Source organism: Coregonus clupeaformis, unplaced genomic scaffold (assembly GCF_020615455.1).
Source record: "Coregonus clupeaformis isolate EN_2021a unplaced genomic scaffold, ASM2061545v1 scaf0485, whole genome shotgun sequence".
NCBI classification, from domain to species: domain Eukaryota; kingdom Metazoa; phylum Chordata; class Actinopteri; order Salmoniformes; family Salmonidae; genus Coregonus; species Coregonus clupeaformis.
The window spans coordinates 159,321-181,324 of NW_025533940.1; the positions used below are offsets into that span (position 1 = coordinate 159,321).

The 22,004-nt window shown below is 43.5% G+C and overlaps 1 protein-coding gene across 1 annotated transcript; it reads right to left on the minus strand.

Moving 5' to 3' along the window:
* Window positions 1-111: 111 nt before the first annotated feature.
* Window positions 112-21,153, minus strand: LOC121559928 (probable ATP-dependent RNA helicase DDX41). Its single transcript, XM_041872957.2, has 17 exons — window positions 20,936-21,153; window positions 20,433-20,531; window positions 19,990-20,140; window positions 19,644-19,718; window positions 17,317-17,377; window positions 16,152-16,288; window positions 15,701-15,773; window positions 13,667-13,820; window positions 13,314-13,450; window positions 11,231-11,393; window positions 10,948-11,079; window positions 10,615-10,686; window positions 7,096-7,192; window positions 6,760-6,909; window positions 6,238-6,309; window positions 5,797-5,907; window positions 112-735 (listed from the first exon to the last, which is right to left on the minus strand). Exons 1-17 carry the CDS (start codon window positions 20,960-20,962, stop codon window positions 599-601), a joined length of 1,848 nt encoding a protein of 615 aa, XP_041728891.1. The 5' UTR covers window positions 20,963-21,153; the 3' UTR covers window positions 112-598.
* Between the last annotated feature and the right edge of the window lie 851 nt (window positions 21,154-22,004).

The window sequence follows — 22,004 nt, forward strand, 5'->3', positions numbered from 1 at the left end:
GGTTACGGAAGATACACACTTCCCTTGGTATTTCAACACACGTTTCTACAGTAGAAATGTTACTAAATCTTTCCACTGCCCGTAAAACACGAACACAGTGAAAGTCTGATGTGGTTTGTCAAATTGGTTTATTAACATTACAATAGCGTTGCAGAGAAATGTACATTTATTTTAATACAAAACAGCAAATAATAAAACAGATGGAAGAGAAATTCAGAGTTGCACAAAAATAGTTCAACCAAGCTGTAGCCTTTTATACCCACAGAGCCTTTCTGTCTTCATCTTACCAGCCCTGGGGACAATGTTGGGCAACAATAAAAAATACATGTTACTTCCTCTATTCCAAAACTGCTCTGAGAAGCTGCGCCATCATAACTATGTCAGTCTCACATCATAACCATGTCAGTCTCACAGAGCCATGGATATCAAGCAGAGCTGCTGGGTCAAAATCATCTGTCAACACATATTTCAGGTGACAATCCTTTTGGGACAATCCCAATTGGTCCCATTGTACCTGGCAAACCACACCAGGCACAGCATAAGTAGGTGACAGTATTCCGAGTACTCCAAGTAGGTGCTGGTATTCTGTAAAGTAAATTCAGAAGTCCATGGAGCTGTGTGCCAGGTAGTCTTTGCGTCCGATGTTGGTGACCTGTTTGGTCTGCATGGCCTCCAGTTTGGGACAGTCTGTGATACGATGACCAAGACCACCACAGAACGTACAGCCTCTCTCTCCTGGGGAACACAAGCAGAGACACAACAGGTAGGTTAGAATGGGGAGGAACCAGGCCAAGTCATGACAGACATCTGGGCTAGTCATAGTTACAGCAATAAACGATTAAAAATAAATAAAAAACTTCTGTGACTAGAAAAGGAGATAGAGGGAATAAGACAAAGGGAGAGAGAAGCAGCTGAAAGAAAAGCAATTTTTTTGTCCATTAAAATAACATCAAATTGATCAGAAATACAGTGTAGACATTGTTAATGTTGTAAATGGCTTTTGTAGCTGGAAACAGCTGATTTTTAATGGAATATCTACATAGGCGTACAGAGGCCCATTATCAGCAACCATCAGTCCTGTGTTCCAATGGCATGTTGTGTTTGCTAATCCAAGTTTATCATTTTAAAAAGGCTAATTGATCATTAGAAAACCCTTTTGCAATTATGTTAGCACAGCTGAAAACTGTTGTGCTGATTAAAGAAACAATAAAACTGGCCTTCTTGAGACTAGTTGAGTATCTGGAGCAACAGCAAATGTGGGTTCGATTACAGGCTCAAAATGGCCAGAAACAAAGAACTTCCTTCTGAAACTTGTCAGTCTATTCTTGTTCTGAGAAATGAAGGCTATTTCCGGAAGGTCAGTCAATCCGGAAAATGTCAAGAACTTTGAAAGTTTCTTCAAGTGCAGTCGCAAAAACCATCATGCGCTATGATGAAACTGGCTCTCATGAGGACCGTCACATGAAAGGAAGACCCAGAGTTACCTCTGCTGCAGAGGATAAGTTCATTAGAGAGTTACCAGCCTCAGAAATTGCAGCCCAAATAAATGCTTCACAGAGTCACAGAGACATCTCAACATCAACTGTTCAGAGGGGACTGTGTGAATCAGGCCTTCATGGTCAAATTGCTGCAAAGAAACCACTACTAAAAGGACACCAATAAGAAGAGACCTGCTTGGGCCAAGAAACACGAGCAATTAGACCGGTGGAAATTTGTCCTTTGGTCTGATGAGTCCAAATTTTAGATTTTTGGTTCAAACCGCCGTGTCTTTGTGAGATGCGGTGTGGGTAAACGGATGATCTCCGCGTGTGTGGTTCCCACCGTAAAGCATGGAGGAGGTGGTGTTATGTTGTGGGGGTGCTTTGCTGGTGACACTGTCTGTGATTTATTTAGAATTCAAGGCACAGTTAAACAGCATGGCTACCACAGCATTCTGCAGCGATAATCCATCCCATCTGGTTTAGGCTTAGTGGGACTATCATTTGTTTTTCAACAGGACAATGACCCAACACACCTCCAGGCTGTGTAAGGGCTATTTGACCAAGAAGGAGAGTGATGGAGTGCTGCATCAGATGACCTGGCCTCCACAATCCCCCGACCTCAACCCAATTGAGATGGTTTGGGATGAGTCGGACGGCAGAGTGAAGGAAAAGCAGCCAACAAGTGCTCAGTATATGTGGGAACTCCTTCAAGACTGTTGAAAAGCATTCCAGGTGAAGCTGGTTGAGAGAATGCCAAGAGTGTGCAAAGCTGTCATCAAGGCAAAGGGTGGCTATTTGAAGAATCTCAAATATAAAATATATTTTTATTTGTTTAACACTTTTATGGTTACTACATGATTCCATATGTGTTATTTCATAGTTTTGATGTCTTCACTATTATTCTACAATGTAGAAATAATGAAAAACCTTGAATGAGTAGGTGTGTCCAAACATTTGACTGGTAGTGTACATTTCTCTCACTCTCTCTCTGTGTTGATACAGTGGAGAGAACAAGTATTTGATACCCTGCCGATTTTGCAGGTTTTCCTACTTACAAAGCATGTAGAGGGCTGTAATTTTTTATCATAGGTACACTTCAACTGTGCGAGACGGAATCTAAAACAAAAATCCAGAAAATCACATTGTATGATTTTTAAGTAATTAATTTGCATTTTATTGCATGTATTTGATTACCTACCAACCAGTAAGAATTCCGGCTCTCACAGACCTGTTAGTTTTTCTTTAAGAAGCCCTCCTGTTCTCCACTCATTACCTGTATTAACTGCACCTGTTTGAACTTGTTACCTGTATAAAAGACACCTGTCCACACACTCAATCAAACAGACTCCAACCTCTCCACAATGGCCAAGACCAGAGAGCTGTGTAAGGACATCAGGGATAAAATTGTAGACCTGCACAAGGCTGGGATGGGCTACAGGACAATAGGCAAGCAGCTTGGTGAGAAGGCAACAACTGTTGGCACAATTATTAGAAAATGGAAGAAGTTCAAGATGACGGTCAATCACCCTCGGTCTGGGGCTCCATGCAAGATCATCATCAATGATCATGAGGAAGGTGAGGGATCAGCCCAGAACTACATGGCAGGACCTGGTCAATGACCTGAAGAGAGCTGGGACCACAGTCTCAAAGAAAACCATTAGTAACACACTACACCGTCATGGATTAAAATCCTGCAGTGCACGCAAGGTCCCCCTGCTCAAGCCAGCGCATGTCCAGGCCCGTCTGAAGTTTGCCAATGACCATCTGGATGATCCAGAGAAGGAATGGGAGAAGGTCATGTGGTCTGATGAGACAAAAATAGAGCTTTTTGGTCTAAATCCACTCGCCGTGTTTGGAGGAAGAAGAAGGATGAGTACAACCCCAAGAACACCATCCCAACCATGAAGCATGGAGGTGGAAACATCATTCTTTGGGGATGGTTTTCTGCAAAGGGGACAGGACGACTGCACCGTATTGAGGGGAGGATGGATGGGGCCATGTATCGCGAGATCTTGGCCAACAACCTCCTTCCCTCAGTAAGAGCATTGAAGATGGGTCGTGGCTGGGTCTTCCAGCATGACAACGACCCAAAACACACAGCCAGGGCAACTAAGGAGTGGCTCCGTAAGAAGCATCTCAAGGTCCTGGAGTGGCATTGCCAGTCTCCAGACCTGAACCCAATAGAACATCTTTGGAGGGAGCTGAAAGTCCGTATTGCCCAGCGACAGCCCCGAAACCTGAAGGATCTGGAGAAGGTCTGTATGGAGGAGTGGGCCAAAATCCCTGCTGCAGTGTGTGCAAACCTGGTCAAGACCTACAGGAAACGTATGATCTCTGTAATTGCAAACAAAGGTTTCTGTACCAAATATTAAGTTCTGCTTTTCTGATGTATCAAATACTTATGTCATGCAATAAAATGAAAATGAATTACTTAAAAATCATACAATGTGATTTTCTGGATTTTTGTTTTAGATTCCGTCTCGCACAGTTGAAGTGTACCTATGATAAAAAATTACAGCCCTCTACATGCTTTGTGAGTAGGAAAACCTGCAAAACTGTATAATAATAATAATAATAATAATAATAAATAATATGCCATTTAGCAGACGCTTTTATCCAAAGCGACTTACAGTCATGTGTGCATACATTTTTACATATGGGTGGTCCCGGGGATCGAACCCACTACCCTGGCGTTACAAGCGCCATGCTCTACCAGCTGAGCTACAGAGGACCACATTGGATTAGGTTCTCCCTTTCTCCACATTTTGTTAAGTTACAGCCTTATTCTAAAATGTATTAAAAAATATTGTTTTACCTCATCAATCTGCACACAATACCCCATAATGAAAAATCAAAAACAGGTTTTTAGATTATTTTGCAAATGTATTAAAAATAAACACTGAAATACCTTATTTACATAAGTATTCAGACCATTTGCTTTGAGACTCGAAATTGAGCTCAGGTGCATCCTGTTTCCATTCATCATCCTTGAGATGTTTCTACAACTTGATTGGAGTCCACCTGTGGTCAATTCAATTGATTGGACATGATTTGGAAAGGCACACACCTGTCTATATAAGGTCCCAGAGTTGACAGTGCATGTCAGAACAAAAACCAAGCCATGAGGTCTAAGGAATTGTCCGTAGAGCTCCGAAACAGGATTGTGTCGAGGCACAGATCTGGGGAAGGGTACCATTCTTAAATGGAAGGAGTTTGGAATCACCAAGACTCTTCCTAGAGCTGGCCGCCTGGCCAAACTGAGCAATCGGGGGAGAAGGGCCTTGGTCAGGGAGGTGACCAAGAACCCGATGGTCACTCTGACAGAGCTCCAGAGTTCCTCTGTGGAGATGGGAGAACCTTCCAGAAGGACAACTATCTCTGCAGCACTCCACCAATCAGGCCTTTATTGTGGCCAGACGGAAGCCACTCTTCAGTAAAAGGCACATGACAGCCCGCTTGGAGTTTGCCAAAAGGCACCTAAAGGACTCTCAGATCATGAGAAACTACGGTAGATTCTTTGGTCTGATGAAACCAAGATTGAACTCTTTGGCCTGAATGCCAAGCGTCACATCTGGAGGAAACCTGGCACCATCCCTACAGTGAAGCATGGTGGTGGCAGCATCATGCTGTAGGGACTGAGAGACTAGTCAGGATCAGGGAAAGATGAACGGAGCAAAGTACAGAGAGATCCTTGATGAAAACCTGCTCCAGAGCGCTCAGGACCTCAGACTGGGGCGAAGGTTCACCTTCCAACAGGACAACGACCCTAAGCACACAGCCAAGACAACGCAGGAGTGGCTTCTGGACAAGTCTCTGAATGTCCTGCAGTGGCCCATCCAGAGCCCGGACTTGAACCCGATCTAACATCTCTAGAGAGACCTGGAAATAGCTGTGCAGCGATGCTCCCCATCCAACCTGACAGAGCTTGAGAGGATCTGCAGAGAAGAATGGGAGAAACTCCCCAAATACAGGTGTGCCAAGCTTGTAGCGTCATACCCAAGAAGACTCAAGGCTGTAATCGCTGCCAAAGGTGCTTCAGCAAAGTACTGAGTAAAGGGTCTGAATACTTATGTAAATGTGATTTTTATTTTTATAAATTAGCACACACAAAAAAAAAACGTTTTGCTTTGTCATTATGGGGTATTGTGTTCAATTTTAGAATAAGGCTGTAACGTAACAAAATGTGGAAAAGTCAAGGGGTCTGAATACTTCCAGAGAGAGAAATATATAACAGAGAGCGAGAGCGAGACTGCAGATAGGAGGGAGGAAAGAGGCAGAGAAAGCAGCAGACAGAGATCAGGATGGTGTGTGTTACCTCCGATATCCAGCATGGTCTCGTCTCCCGTCTGTAAGACCTGTAGAACCGGAGGAACCTTCTGCTTGGCTTCTATCAGCAGGGCCTTCAGGTCCATCAGCACCGACTCATCTACAGGACGGAAGACATCGGGGTTGTGTTCAATAGGCACCAAAAAAGGAAGAAAAAAAGGACTGCAATAGGGAGAGACTACCTGAACTTAATCCAATAAGAAAGCCTCGTTTTTTAAAAATATTATGTTGCAAAACAATTTTTAAAACATTTTACGTTCCGTGCCCTAATGGAATAAAACCCAGGGCTTCAGACAGGTGTTCTCTCTACAGATCTGTTTTAAGAGGGCGTCTGATAAAACAGTCTTGGATGCAAACTCCAGAAGATGCAATGGAAAGCAAACCATGGCTAGACGTTAGAGAGAGAATCAAGTGGTGGCTTGTTTCTCACCACAGCCTTTGTTGATGAAGGTGGTGGCGATGCCAGTCTTCCCCGACCGACCCGTTCTACCAATCCTGTGGACTGGAACACAACAACAACAACACTTTTTAGTCAGTCGGTGGATGAGTCTGATTAGAGAGAGTCTGATTACAGGGTGACAATAACGTGCACTTTAGGGGAGATATGAGCAGAAATATGAGAAGATTAACAAGAGAAGAAATGTGGTAACACGCTCTCTCTCTCTAGGCCGGGTTACTGTGAAGAACATTGTGGTAACACGCACTCTCTCTAGGCCGGGTTACTGTGAAGAACATTGTGGTAACACACACTCTCTCTAGGCCGGGTTACTGTGAAGAACATTGTGGTAACTGCTGATGTATAAAGGCTTTATCATTTTGATTGATTGATTGGATGATTGATTTCTGACTGTAAGTTGCTCTGGATAAGATTGTCTGCTAAATGACCAAAATATGTCATGTCAAAAATGTTTGATTCATTTAAAATTAATCGAGATGTGATGTGATGTCTCACCATAGTTCTCTATCTCCTCTGGCATGTCATAGTTGACCACGTGTTGTATAGCGGGGAAGTCCAGACCTTTAGACGCCACATCAGTAGCTACTAACACATCCTTCTTCCCTTCCTTAAAGGCCTCGATGGCCTTAGTACGCTCCTCCTGGTCTGGAAACACACATAACAGGGTTATTGAGTCTGAAATGGCCCCCTGTTCACTATTTAGGTAGTCACTGCAGGAAGAGAAGGGGTTTTAAATCTGACCTTTTCCTCCACTCCTTTCAGCACTAGGCGCACTTGTTAGGGTAGGGGACTAGTGGTTGAGGTAGGAAAACTAGGGGTTAGTGATATTACCTTTTCCTCCGTGGATAGCCACAGCCTCCACTCCTTTTAGCAGGAGATATTCATGAATGGCGTCCACGTCTGCTTTCTTCTCAGCAAACATCAGCACCTGGGAGACAGAAAACACCACTAACATCTTACCTTCTGTTCTGATTAAACATCACACACTTTTAGCATGCATTAACATCACCTCTACCTCTGACCTCTTTACCTTTAGTTAGTGCTGTTTGACCTCTACCTTTGACCTCTATACCTATAGTTAGTACTGTTTGACCTCTCTACTGACTAACCAGAATGGAAACAGAAGGTTAACTAGCATAAGTCATTACCATGTCATGTGGCAGTGAAAACACAGTACTAACCATGTCATGTGGCAGAGTGAAAACACAGTACTAACCATGTCATGTGGCAGAGTGAAAACACAGTACTAACCATGTCATGTGGCAGAGTGAAAACACAGTACTAACCATGTCATGTGGCAGAGTGAAAACACAGTACTAACCATGTCATGTGGCAGAGTGAAAACACAGTACTAACCATGTCATGTGGCAGAGTGAAAACACAGTACTAACCATGTCATGTGGCAGAGAAAACACAGTACTAACCATGTCATGTGGCAGAGTGAAAACACAGTACTAACCATGTCATGTGGCAGAGTGAAAACACAGTACTAACCATGTCATGTGGCAGAGTGAAAACACAGTACTAACCATGTCATGTGGTAGAGAAAACACAGTACTAACCATGTCATGTGGCAGAGTGAAAACACAGTACTAACCATGTCATGTGGCAGAGTGAAAACACAGTTCTAACCAGAAGTAAAGAAGTAAGTCACTTCTGTAACTAGACACACAGACCAGGTTGAGTACACCTGTACACCAGAGGAGGATGCTGGGAGGAGCTATAGGAACGACTGGCTCATTGGAATGGCTGGAATCAATGGAACAGTATCAAACATATGGAAACCACATGTTTGACTCTGTTCCATTGATTCCATTCTAGCCATTACAATGAGCCCTTCCTCCTATAGCTCCTCCCAGGAGCCTCCTCTGCCATGTGGTGTGGTAGAGAGAACACAGTTAATTGTGTTCAACACAAATAATATATGTTAATTGTGTATATAATCCTTTAAGAAAACCAATGGTCCAAACCTCGTTCAATAGTTATTTAAGCAATAAGGCCCGAGGGGGTGTGGTATATGGACGGGCAAGGTCTTGACGGGCTCTCCGGGCCTGGACTAATTGGGGCTGATTGTGGTTGGTGAGTAATCAAGGGGCTGATTGTGGTTGGTGAGTAATCAAGGGGCTGATTGCTTACCAGCTGGATGAGTCCCAGAAGGGCAGCACACGGGACTGGGGACTGGGGACTGGGGACCGGGGACCGCTGGGGACGAGAGGTTATTCCCGTACAGTCGTCTCAGTACCAGAAACGAGGGAGCTGGGTTTGTTCCACAGGATACAGCAAGACCTAGCCAGAAGACAGTATCCCGGAGGAGAAGAAGACAGTATCGGAGGAGGTCTCCAGACCCCAGACCCAGAAGACAGTATCCGGGAGGAGGTCTCCTGGAGACCCCAGAGCCCGAAGACAGTATCCCGAGGAGACCCAGAAGACAGTATCCCGGAGGAGGTCTCCTGGAGACCCCAGAGCCCAGAAAGATGATCCCGGAGGAGACCCCAGAAGACAGTATCCCGGAGGAGACCCCAGAAGACAGTCGGGAGGAGGGGAGGAAACCCCAGAGCCTAGAAGACAGTATCCCCGGAGGAGGTCTCCCCACAGAGACAGCTATCCCCGGAGCGAGGTTGGACCCCAGACCCAGAAGACAGTATCCCGGAGGAGGTCTCCTGGAGACCCCAGAGCCCAGAAGACAGTATCCTGGAGGAGACCCCAGAGCCCAGAAGACAGTATCCCGGAGGAGGTCTCCTGGAGGAGACCCCAGAGCCCAGAAGACAGTATCCCGGAGGAGGTCTCCTGGAGGAGACCCCAGAGCCAAGAAGACGGTATCCCGGAGGAGGTCTCCTGGAGGAGACCTATTATTTTCTCGTTGTTTATTATTTAAATAAACACCCTTGAAACCGAGCTAATACAATTCTGTCCGTGTCTGATCTGTGTAAACATCTTGAGCAACCCTCTTGTCTGCCACACCTGGTTTATTGGCCATATACCACAAACCCTGAGGTGCCTTATTGCTATTATAAACTGGTTACCAACGTAATTAGAGCAGTAAAAATAAATGTTTTGTCATACCCGTAGAATACGGTCTGATATACCACGGCTGTCAGCCAATCAGCATTCATGGCTCGAACCACCCAGTTTATAATGTAGTTTTTACCCTTGTAGGGTGGTAAAAGTTAGGGTGACTAAATCAATGGAGGACCGAGGAAAAAACAACAAAGGAAAATTGCACAGTATCACCTCAACTAGGCTGTGAGAATAAAGACCACCTGACAGGCACAGCATCACCTCAACTAGGCTGTGAGAATAAAGACCACCTGACAGACACAGCATCACCTCAACTAGGCTGTGAGAATAAAGACCACCTGACAGACACAGCATCACCTCAACTAGGCTGTGAGAATGAAGACCACCTGACAGACACAGCATCACCTCAACTAGGCTGTGAGAATGAAGACCACCTGACAGACACACCATCACCTCAACTAGGCTGTGAGAATGAAGACCACCTGACAGACACAGCATCACCTCAACTAGGCTGTGAGAATAAAGACCACCTGACAGACACAGCATCACCTCAACTAGGCTGTGAGAATGAAGACCACCTGACAGACACAGCATCACCTCAACTAGGCTGTGAGAATAAAGACCACCTGACAGACACAGCATCACCTCAACTAGGCTGTGAGAATAAAGACCACCTGACAGGCTGACTTTCCCGTTGAACTCATCATCTTTCTTCTCGAATCCGCAAGACATAAAACAATATAGAGGTAAGATAGATATAGTTTTTGAGACATGACATGCAGTATTTTCATATTTTAGTATACAACTTTCTTTTTAGAAGATTTCTCCAGAAACAAGCGTATCTGTGTGACATGTCAACAGAGCACTCAGGGTACCGCAAGCTTTATCTTTTCAAAGCATTTTACATTTAATTCAGCTCGTGTCATGATAATTTAGCTTTTTTCGATCCGCGGAAACAACTTTGAAGACATCCGCCACAACATGTAAAATCCTCAAAAGTTTGTGTGAGAAAGCTGCATTAGCTCTGTCAACAGAGCTCGGTGCTTATTATTGGATGTATTGGGTTACGAAATCCGACTTCTTGTATATAAATGTTAATGATATGTGAGAGAAAGACCCCACTGAACGATTCAGAACATGAATAATCATATTTGTCTTGGTAAAAATGTATTTTATAACAAAAGGAAGTGAAATTTCATCACCAAAGCGCATTTTCACCCAATCAGAGTGGGACACCCTACAGAACTGTAAGTCGCTCTGGATAAAAGCGTCTGCTAAATGACTAAAATGTAAAAATACTGAGAGGTAACCAGAGAACAGCAGGTTACTAACCGGAGGAGGAGTCTTCTGAAGACATTCCAGCAGGTAAACCATCTTAGCCTCTTCTTTCACATACTCCACTTCCTGGAATTAAACGCAATGTAAAAACAAATCAATGTAAACATTTTAAATTAATTGAGTCACATATAATCAAAAGTCAATTTGCAGTCACCGTGGCAAAAGTACACAATCCTATTTCATTTTACGATATTCCTATGCGAGAGCGTCCCAAATTGTACCCTATTCCCCATATAGGGCACTACTTTTGACCAGGTAGTGCACTATATACGGACGAGGGTGCCATTTGGGACGCGAAAATTATTTATTTCTGCTGGTGTGTTGTACCTGAATGACGTCCAAGCTGGCAGCGCCGGCCCGGCCCACGTTGATGGTGATGGGTTTGACCAGGGCACTCTTGGCAAAGTTCTGGATCTTCTTGGGCATGGTGGCACTGAACAGCAGAGTTTGTCTCTGGCCCTGCACGAAGGATGTAGGTGTTAAAAGCACTGTTTGGTTGACGGTTAGAAAACATACCACTGGTAGTCACCTAATAGAAACAGCGATGATGTTGTAAAGTGTGCAGGAGCGTTCTGGGGTTAAAATGACCCTGTTTTAAACCCCTCCGTACCTTAAAGTAGGAGAAGATAGTTCTGATGTCTTCCTCGAAGCCCATGTCTATCATCCTGTCAGCCTCGTCCAGAGCCAGATAACGACAGATATCCAGACTGATCATTTTCTTCTGCAGCAGGTCCATCAGACGGCCGGGGGTCGCCACCATCATGTGGACACCGCTACAAACACAGGGTTCAGAGGTCAGACGTCAAACTGGTCCTCACACGGCTGGCTGTGAATCAAGGCTGATATGGCCCTACGGAGCAGGTTGGCGGTCCCTTTCCAGTATAACACGTTTCATCAGCAATGGTACTACAGCTAGACATCTTGATCTAGACGTGTACTTTGTGTGAAGGCTGAACGGGCTCGTCACAAAAAGCATTTTGTTAAAATGGGTCACTTGTCTCTGCTGCACAGATAATGCATTCATATGGAATTGCACCTAAAGTGATGTGTACAAGGCAGGTTTCCTGTCACATTTCTTCAAATTGAGACAAAACAGAATATCACACTATATATTTGAAGCCATCATTGGCTGTATGTACCAACTATTAATGGAGATATGTGAATGTGAATCGTGGCGGGCGGGCGGGGGGGGTAATGGTCAACTTCTGTGATGGCATCTTTAGACATGCCCTAGCTGTGTGTAAAAGCCCACAATTTGACCATGAAGGTCTTAAGAGTACTTTATGATCAGAATTATTGTCTATATTATTGATGGGGTTTAATTAGTGGGTAGAAAAAAATTACAAAGTCATTTTGATATTATTTGGAATGATTTTACCATATTTTCATCTAACAGGTAATCACTTTCCTAAAACGGCCTCCCTGGTTGCCTGACAGGCTTCCCGGACTGCCTGCTATATTTAAAATGTTCCTTAAAGAGATTCTCCAGTACTTTTGTATACTTTTTAGCCAGTAGTTCTGAATGTAGCAATCACAAGCCAAAAGTGGTCCCGGAAATTGCGTACTATGTCACATATGTGCAGATACGTGTACCACGTCATTGATCCTTCTAATGTGTCCACTGAGCCTTTGGGCCCGCCCTGCAACCTCATTGGATAACTCTGGGCATGCCTCTTGCTAGCTGTCACTCAAAGGGGTTAGAACTCTATTGCTAGGGGGAGTGGCTACAAGAAAACAGTTAACTAGGGATTTCCTGGCTAATTGAGGTAAGACAGTAATTCTGCTCATAGATTATGCATGTATGAACAACACATTGACACATCCAGTCCAAAGCAGGAGGTTTAATAAATACTTTCTAAGTCGCCAAAGTACCGGAGCATGTCTTTAAGGTGTATAGTGTTAGTGTACAAATTTGATAATTTTATCATCAAATGCACAATCTTGGGTATATTTGGTTCTTATCCACTGGACTATGCCTCCTATACAAAGGACTGGCTGACTAGTTGACTGACTGACTGGCCGGCTGGCTGACTGACTGGCCGGCTGACTGACTGACTGGCCGGCTGGCTGACTGACTGGCCGGCTGGCTGACTGACTGGCCGGCTGACTGGCTGACTGGCTGACTGACTGGCTGGCTGACTGGCTGGCTGGCTGGCTGACTGGCTGACTGGCCGGCTGACTGGTTGACTGACTGGCTGACTGACTGACTGGCTGACTGACTGACTGACTGGCTGACTGGTTGACTGGCTGACTGGCTGACTGACTGGACGGCTGGCTGACTGACTGACTGGTTGACTGGCTGACTGACGGACTGACTGACTGGCCGGCTGGCTGACTGACTGGCCGGCTGACTAGTTGAGTGGCTGGCTGACTAGCTAACTGACTTGTTGGTTGACTGGCTGGCTGACTGGTTGACTGGCTGACTGGCTCAGAGTACTGACTGTCTGACTGACTGGCTGACTGGCTGACTGACTGACTGACTGGCTGGCTGGCTGGCTGGCTGACTGGCTGACTAGTTGACTGGCTGGCTGACTGGTTCAGAGTACTTACTGTTTGACTGACTGACTGGCCGGCCGGCTGGCTGACTGGTTCAGAGTACTTACTGTTTGACTGACTGGTTGACTGGCTGACTGGTTCAGAGTACTTACTGTTTGACTGACTGGTTGACTGGCTGACTGGTTCAGAGTACTTACTGTTTGACCACCTCCATCTGGTCCTTGACAGACATGCCTCCTATACAGAGGACTGATCTCATATGTGGAGCCCCTTCTTCCTCCAGCAGCTTACAGTAGTATTCTATGATGGTGTGGGTCTGTTTAGCCAACTCTCTCTGCAGGGAGAGGAGAGGAACATCAGAAACATGATCTGTCATCAGTCAATTTTATCATCTATGGAAGAGAAAGTGGTCAAGAGCGAATCAGAGTACAGTGTGAAGGACTTACTGAGGGACAGATGATGAGACCGTAGGGTCCTTCACTCTTACAGAAGGGCAGCTTCTTCTCTAACCTCTAACCCCAATCATAACATTACAGTGTGAAGGACTTACTGAGGGACAGATGATGAGACCGTAGGGTCCTTCACTCTTACAGAAGGGCAGCTTCTTCTCCTGCTCCAGAGAGAACATGATGATGGGGAGGGTGAACACCAGAGTCTTTCCTGAACCTGTGAAGGCGATACCGATCATATCCCGGCCTGAGAGACTGCACACAGAGAGATACAGAGGAAACCAATCAATCATATTGTATTGATATAGCCAATCAATCAATCATATTGTATTGATATAGCCAACCAATCAATCAATCATATTGTATTGATATAGCCAACCAATCAATCAATCATATTGTATTGATATAGCCAACCAATCAATCAATCATATTGTATTGATATAGCCAACCAATCAATCAATCATATTGTATTGATATAGCCAACCAATCAATCAATCATATTGTATTGATATAGCCAACCAATCATATTGTATTGATACAGCCAACCAATCAATCATGTTGTATTGATATAGCCAACCAATCAATCAATCATATTGTATTGATATAGCCAACCAACAATCATGTTGTATTGATATAGCCAACCAATCAATCAAATTGTATTGATATAGCCAACCAATCAAATCAATCAAATTGTATTGATATAGCCAATCAATCAGTCAGACATTGTGATTGATATAGCCAACCAATCAATCAATCATATTGTATTGATATAGCCAACCAAAACATATTGTATTGATAAAGCCAACCAATCATATATGTAGGGTTGATACAGCCAACCAATCAATGCATGTTGTAGTTGATTATAGCCAACTAATCAATCAATCATATTGTATTGATATAGCCAACGAATCAATGGGGGCAATCATACTTGTATTGATATAGCCAACCAAGTCATGTTGTATTGATATAGCAACCAATCATGATTGTATTGATATAGCCAACCAATCATGTTGTATTGATATAGCCAACCAATCATGTTGTATTGATATAGCCAACCAATCATGTTGTATTGATATAGCCAACCAATCATGTTGTATTGATATAGCCAACCAATCATGTTGTATTGATATAGCCAACCAATCATGTTGTATTGATATAGCCAACCAATCATATTGTATTGATATAGCCAACCAATCATATTGTATTGATATAGCCAACCAATCATGTTGTATTGATATAGCCAACCAATCATATTGTATTGATATAGCCAAGCAATCATATTGTATTGATATAGCCAAGCAATCATATTGTATTGATATAGCCAAGCAATCATATTGTATTGATATAGCCAAGCAATCATGTTGTATTGATATAGCCAAGCAATCATATTGTATTGATATAGCCAAGCAATCATGTTGTATTGATATAGCCAACCAATCATATTGTATTGATATAGCCAACCAATCATATTGTATTGATATAGCCAACCAATCATATTGTATTGATATAGCCAAGCAATCATGTTGTATTGATATAGCCAAGCAATCATATTGTATTGATATAGCCAAGCAATCATGTTGTATTGATATAGCCAAGCAATCATATTGTATTGATATAGCCAACCAATCATATTGTATTGATATAGCCAAGCAATCATATTGTATTGATATAGCCAAGCAATCATGTTGTATTGATATAGCCAAGCAATCATATTGTATTGATATAGCCAAGCAATCATATTGTATTGATATAGCCAAGCAATCATATTGTATTGATATAGCCAAGCAATCATGTTGTATTGATATAGCCAAGCAATCATATTGTATTGATATAGCCAAGCAATCATATTGTATTGATATAGCCAACCAATCATATTGTATTGATATAGCCAATCAATCATATTGTATTGATATAGCCAATCAATCATATTGTATTGATATAGCCAACCAATCATATTGTATTGATATAGCCCTTTTTACTATAATTGTTTCAGAGCTTTACAGTAACAGAGAGAGAAGCGAAGACAACCAATTAGAATCCAGTTAAACATTGTATAGCTTTATATATCTCCAGGAATCATGTTCATTTAATAAGGAACTTGGGTCACATCATCAGTGGTATACTAATGTCCTTACATGGTGGGAATTCCCTGGATTTGAATGGGTGTGGGGTGAACGATTCCCTTCTTTTTCAGACCTTTCAGGATTGCTGCAAACACATGGTTAAAGAGGGTTGGGGAATGAATGACTACTACAAAAACATATCATCACCACTTTTCAAATGAATAAAAAGGTGTAAAACAAAATGGAAGGTAAGGTTTTCAATAAAAGTTATGTCTGTCTGTCTGTCTGTCTGGTGTTTCACCGTGTAGAAACTTGGGTTTCAGTGATCTTTTGAACTAATCATATCTTTAGTGAACCTCAGGGTCTCACCCTGTGTGTCTGTGGTGTGTGTGTGTGTGTGTGTGTGTGTGTGGTGTGTGTGTGTGTGTGTGTGTGTATGGTGGTGTGTGGTGTGTGTGTGTGTGTGGTGTGTGTGGTGTGTGTGTGGTGTGTGTGTGTGTGTGTGTGGTGGTGTGTCTCTCACCCTGTGGGAACTTCATCTCCCTGAAGCTCTTGATGGGCGGAGGGATACCGTCACCGTCGACCAGGATGTGGTACTTCTTCCTGACGCGGTCGTGTCTCGCAGGGGGCATGTTCAGGATGTAGCGCGGAGCCAACCAACTAAAACAATAACAACGGTACATTTTATACTGAACAACAATATAAAGGCAACGTGTAGTGTTGGTCCCATGTTTCATGAGCTGAAATAAAAAGGTCCTCTGTAGCTCAATTGGTAGAGCATGGCGCTTGTAACGCCAGGGTAGTGGGTTCGATCCCCGGGACCACCCATACGTAAAAATGTATGCACACATTTGGATAAAAGCGTCTGCTAAATGGCATATTAAAAGATCCCTGACATTTTCAGTACACACAAAAAGCTTATTCTCTCAAAATGTTATGCACAAATGGATTACATCCCTGTTAGTGAGCATTTGTCCTTTGCCAAGATAATCCATCCACCTGACAAGTGTGACATATCAAGAAGCTGATTAAACATCATGATCATTACACAGGTGCACCTTGTGCTGGGGACAATAAAAGGCCACTCTAAAATGTCACAGATGCAATTAGCATGCTGACTGCAGGAATGTCCACCGTAGCTGTTTCCAGAGAATTGAATGTTAATTTCTCTACTATAAGCCACCTCCAACATCCCAGGACCTCCACATCCGGCTTCTTCACCTGTGGGATCGTCTGAGGGGGAGGGTGGGGTGCTGAGGAGTATTTCTGTCTGTAATAATGCCCTTTTGTGCAGAAAAACTCATTCTGATTGGCTGGGCCTGGCTCCCATGTGGGTGGGCCTATGCCCTCCCAGGGCCAACCCATGGCTGTGCCCCTGCCCAGTCAAATGAAATCCATAGATTAGGGCCTAATGCATTCATTTCAACTGACTGATTTTCTTATATGAACTGTAACTCAGTAACATTTTTGAAATTATTGCATGTTGCGTTTATATTTTTGTTCAGTATAAATGTATTTAGCTTATTATTTGGGGTTTTAGGCTGGGTTTCTGTATAGCACTTTGTGACATCTGCTGATGTAAAAAGGGCTTTTATAAATACATTTGATTGATATTCTGTTGTGTGGTAGGAACAGTGAAAAGCGGTGTGTTTTACCACCATGGAACCCTCTAGAATCTGGACCCTCACCTTGTTTTGATGGGGTCGTCATAGATGATGCCTTTGGCCATTTCCTTCACCGACATGAGAGCTGAAAGAGAAACAAACTATTAGAGTTGGGCTGGAATAAAAGCCTGCACTCAGCCCGTGTTGTCCACCCCTGAAGTGAATCTGGACCAGAACAACAGCAGCCCATTGACAGTGATAGGGCCAGTATGTACAGCGACATATCTTACCTCTGCAGGGTTAGGGCCAGTATGTACAACAACATATCTTACCTCTACAGGGTTAAGGCCAGTATGTACAGCAACATATCTTACCTCTACAGGGTTAAGGCCAGTATGTACAGCGACATATCTTACCTCTACAGGGTTAGGGCCAGTATGTACAGCGACATATCTACAGGGTTAGGGCCAGTATGTACAGCAACATATCTACAGGGTTAGGGCCAGTATGTACAGCAACATATCTTACCTCTTCAGGGTTAGGGCCAGTATGTACAGCAACATATCTACAGGGTTAGGGTCAGTATGTACAGTAACATATCTACAGGGTTAGGGCCAGTATGTACAGCAACATATCTTACCTCTTCAGGGTTAGGGGCCAGTATGTACAGCAACATATCTACAGGGTTAGGGGCCAGTATGTACAGCAACATCTCTTACCTCTTCAGGGTTAGGGCCAGTATGTACAGCAACATATCTACAGGGTTAGGGCCAGTATGGTACAACAACATATCTTACCTCTTCAGGGTTAGGGGCCAGTATGTACAGCAACATATCTACAGGGTTAGGGTCAGTATGTACAGTAACATATCTACAGGGTTAGGGGCCAGTATGTGCAGCAACATATCTCTTACCTCTTCAGGGTTAGGGGCCAGTATGTACAGCAACATATCTACAGGGTTAGGGTCAGTATGTACAGTAACATATCTACAGGGGTTAGGGGCCAGTATGTACAGCAACATATCTACAGGGTTAGGGCCAGTATGTACAGTAACATATCTACAGGGTTAGGGGCCAGTATGTACAGCAACATCTCTTACCTCTTCAGGGTTAGGGCCAGTATGTACAGCAACATATCTACAGGGTTAGGGTCAGTATGTACAGTAACATATCTACAGGGTTAGGGCCAGTATGTACAGCAACATATCTACAGGGTTAGGGCCAGTATGTACAGTAACATATCTACAGGGTTAGGGCCAGTATGTACAGCAACATATCTTACCTCTTCAGGGTTAGGGCCAGTATGTACAGCAACATATCTACAGGGTTAGGGCCAGTATGTACAGCAACATATCTACAGGGTTAGGGCCAGTATGTACAGCAACATATCTACAGGGTTAGGGCCAGTATGTACAGCAACATATCTACAGGGTTAGGGCCAGTATGTACAGCAACATATCTTACCTCTTCAGGGTTAGGGGCCAGTATGTACAGCAACATATCTACAGGGTTAGGGGTCAGTATGTACAGTAACATATCTACAGGGTTAGGGCCAGTATGTACAGCAACATATCTTACCTCTTCAGGGTTAGGGCCAGTATGTACAGCAACATATCTACAGGGTTAGGGTCAGTATGTACAGTAACATATCTACAGGGTTAGGGCCAGTATGTACAGCAACATATCTTACCTCTTCAGGGTTAGGGCCAGTATGTACAGCAACATATCTACAGGGTTAGGGCCAGTATGTACAGCAACATCTCTTACCTCTTCAGGGTTAGGGCCAGTATGTACAGCAACATATCTACAGGGTTAGGGCCAGTATGTACAACAACATATCTTACCTCTTCAGGGTTAGGGCCAGTATGTACAGCAACATATCTACAGGGTTAGGGTCAGTATGTACAGTAACATATCTACAGGGTTAGGCCAGTATGTACAGCAACATATCTTACCTCTTCAGGGTTAGGGGCCAGTATGTACAGCAACATATTCTACAGGGTTAGGGCCAGTATGTACAGCAACATATCAAAGGGTTATAATCTACAGGGTTAGGGCCAGTATGTACAGTAACATATCTACAGGGTTAGGGTCAGTATGTACAGTAACATATCTACAGGGTTAGGGCCAGTATGTACAGCAACATATCTACAGGGTTAGGGCCAGTATGTACAGTAACATATCTACAGGGTTAGGGCCAGTATGTACAGCAACATATCTTACCTCTTCAGGGTTAGGGCCAGTATGTACAGCAACATATCTACAGGGTTAGGGTCAGTATGTACAGTAACATATCTACAGGGTTAGGGCCAGTATGTACAGCAACATATCTTACCTCTTCAGGGTTAGGGCCAGTATGTACAGCAACATATCTACAGGGTTAGGGTCAGTATGTACAGTAACATATCTTACCTCTTCCCTCTGCCACACTCTGCAGAATCTTCTGCTCTTCTTTCAGCTGCTTCTCCTTGGCTGACTCTTTACGAGCTGTGGACAGAAAAATACTGATTTTAGCATTTAACAAAAGACAACTCAAGATCATTATACATTTTGGAATCCATAATTGGTTTGTCCTTCTGTTTTCTCTACTACCCATGGACAATCCCCCATAATTCACCACACTGAACAATGATCATTCCAATTCTAACTGTCAAATCATTCCAATTCTAACTGTCAAATCATTCCAATTCTAACTGTCAAATCATTCCAATTCTAACTGTCAAATCTTTCCATTTCAAACTGCCACTGTACCACTTACCTTCAGCCTTTTCCTTGAGGACCTGGTGTTGGTCCAGCAGGGAGACGTTAGAGCGTGGTCCCAGCCCCTCGTCCTCATCTCTCTGCTCTCCTCCACTATCCTTCTGCTCCTCCTCTACCACCTTCCCTCGCAGACGCAGCATCTTCAGTTGCTGGGGGCACAGAGAGAGGGGGAGAGAGAGATAGAGAGAGAGAGAGAGAGAGAGACAGAGAGAGAGAGAGAGAGAGAGAGAGAGAGAGAGAGAGAGAGAGAGAGAGAGAGAGAGAGAGAGAGAGGAGAGTTATGGGTCATTGTGTTTGTGGATCTACAGTACAACTCATTCTGAAGCTGTCAAAGGTAAACCATGTCTGTCAGCAGCAGGCTCAGACAGACAGACAGACAGACACACAGTCTGACACTTACAGGGGATGAATAAGAAACAGAGAGTGAGACTGTGTGTTTACCATTTCATGCTTCCTGATTTTGACAGGTACGTATGGAACATAGTCATCCTCCTCTGAGGGATGATCTGATCCAGACTTCTCCTCCTTCCCATAGGATCTCTGTGGAAACAAATTGGTTAGAAAAGTACACAACAATTACAATAGGGACAGTGAAGTGGTTTATTCAGCTGCCTAACTAAACGATTTGCTAGTTAGCAAACAAAATACATAGCTACATCACAGTATGAAAAATGTATGCACTCACTAACTGTAAGTCGCTCTGGATAAGAGCGTCTACTAAATGACTAAAATGTAAAATGTAATCAATAGGGTAAGTTAGTTATAAATATATTTGACTACATAACATAGCTACTCTAACGTTACAACTAGCCCAATAATGGACTGAAGGAACCTAGCGTCTATTAATGTGTTAGTTACAACGGGAGCTATGCTAGCTAGCAAGCTAGATAGTGTGCTACCCATGCTAGCTAGCGTTACTTTCCATCAAATTGAACACCACTTACCTTTTTAAGCCGGTGTTCTGTCTCCATTTTATTGTGTTATGTTATGGGTTGCTACTGTAAGCCTGTTAAATGCTGTTTTGGACAACTTTATTGCCCCAAATCCATGAAAAAAAGACCCCCCCGCGTTTGCGCTGTGCGAAAACACTGAAAATGCAGTCGGTTTGTTTCTGTACGGCGAGCAGAGAATGACAAATCGAACCAGCGTGAAAAGGCGTTGTCGAAAATCTTCCCTTTGAGCAGTCTGGCCACCGAGGCGCAACAACGCCAGACTTCCGGGAACGCTTGAGAAGGCAATGAGAGAAATGAAAAATTAATTATTTTTGTTTCTCGAAATATAAAACAAAAATGTAATGGCTTATTTGCTACGTGAGGTTTATTTGATCGAATATAAGTTTCGTAATGCTTAAGTTGTTACGAGTGTACTAATAAAAATAGGACACGTATCATTCCGGCAACTTTGCGAGAAAAAAAAAACACTTAAATATCTCGAGATGGCTATGCATATTCATGTTCTGAGACTTGTAGCGTAGCATCTCTATACATTGAATACAGGCGGTTGACGTCACAACCCTCATCGAATATTTAAAATAAGTTTACAATAATGAGACGTATCCACCAATAGACTGCCCCTTTGTGGACAACGACTCCCATTGTTAGGGCGGAGAGACATGTATCTCGTCAGTATATCCATAAACGTTGGACCCCTGATGAAGGTCGTCATGACATCGCCTACAAGTGTGATCGGGGATTTCTATTGGAGAACAAGTTTTAACCTATATTCATACTGTACTGTCTTTGGTCTGGCCTTGCCTGACAACTGAAACTAAATTCTTCCGCTGCTCTATGTTCGCCAATGTCCATAGGCGTGGCGTAGCGAACGGCCGAAGAATGACAGAGAAAGCATCACCGAAGATTTGTTATAACTAACCTAAGATCCACCACAGCCTGTCGTTTCTAATGGCAGCAAATGAATCATAGTGGGCAGAACAAGCAAGGAGGTTATAGCGTGTGTTTGCATATTTCCGTGTGTGCAACAACTAAATTCTCCCTTGCACTCCTTCTAAACAAC

Excerpts from the sequence above, each read along its gene's own strand:
- LOC121559928 (XM_041872957.2), bottom strand. The coding sequence starts at position 20,962 with ATGGAGACAGAACACCGGCTTAAAAAG. Across the intron at positions 16,289-17,316 it reads GACGACCCCATCAAAACAAG|TTGGTTGGCTCCGCGCTACA; the intron begins GTGAGGGTCCAG and ends TTATTGTTTTAG. Across the intron at positions 736-5,796 it reads GACCATGCTGGATATCGGAG|GAGAGAGAGGCTGTACGTTC; the intron begins GTAACACACACC and ends TGTGTTCCCCAG.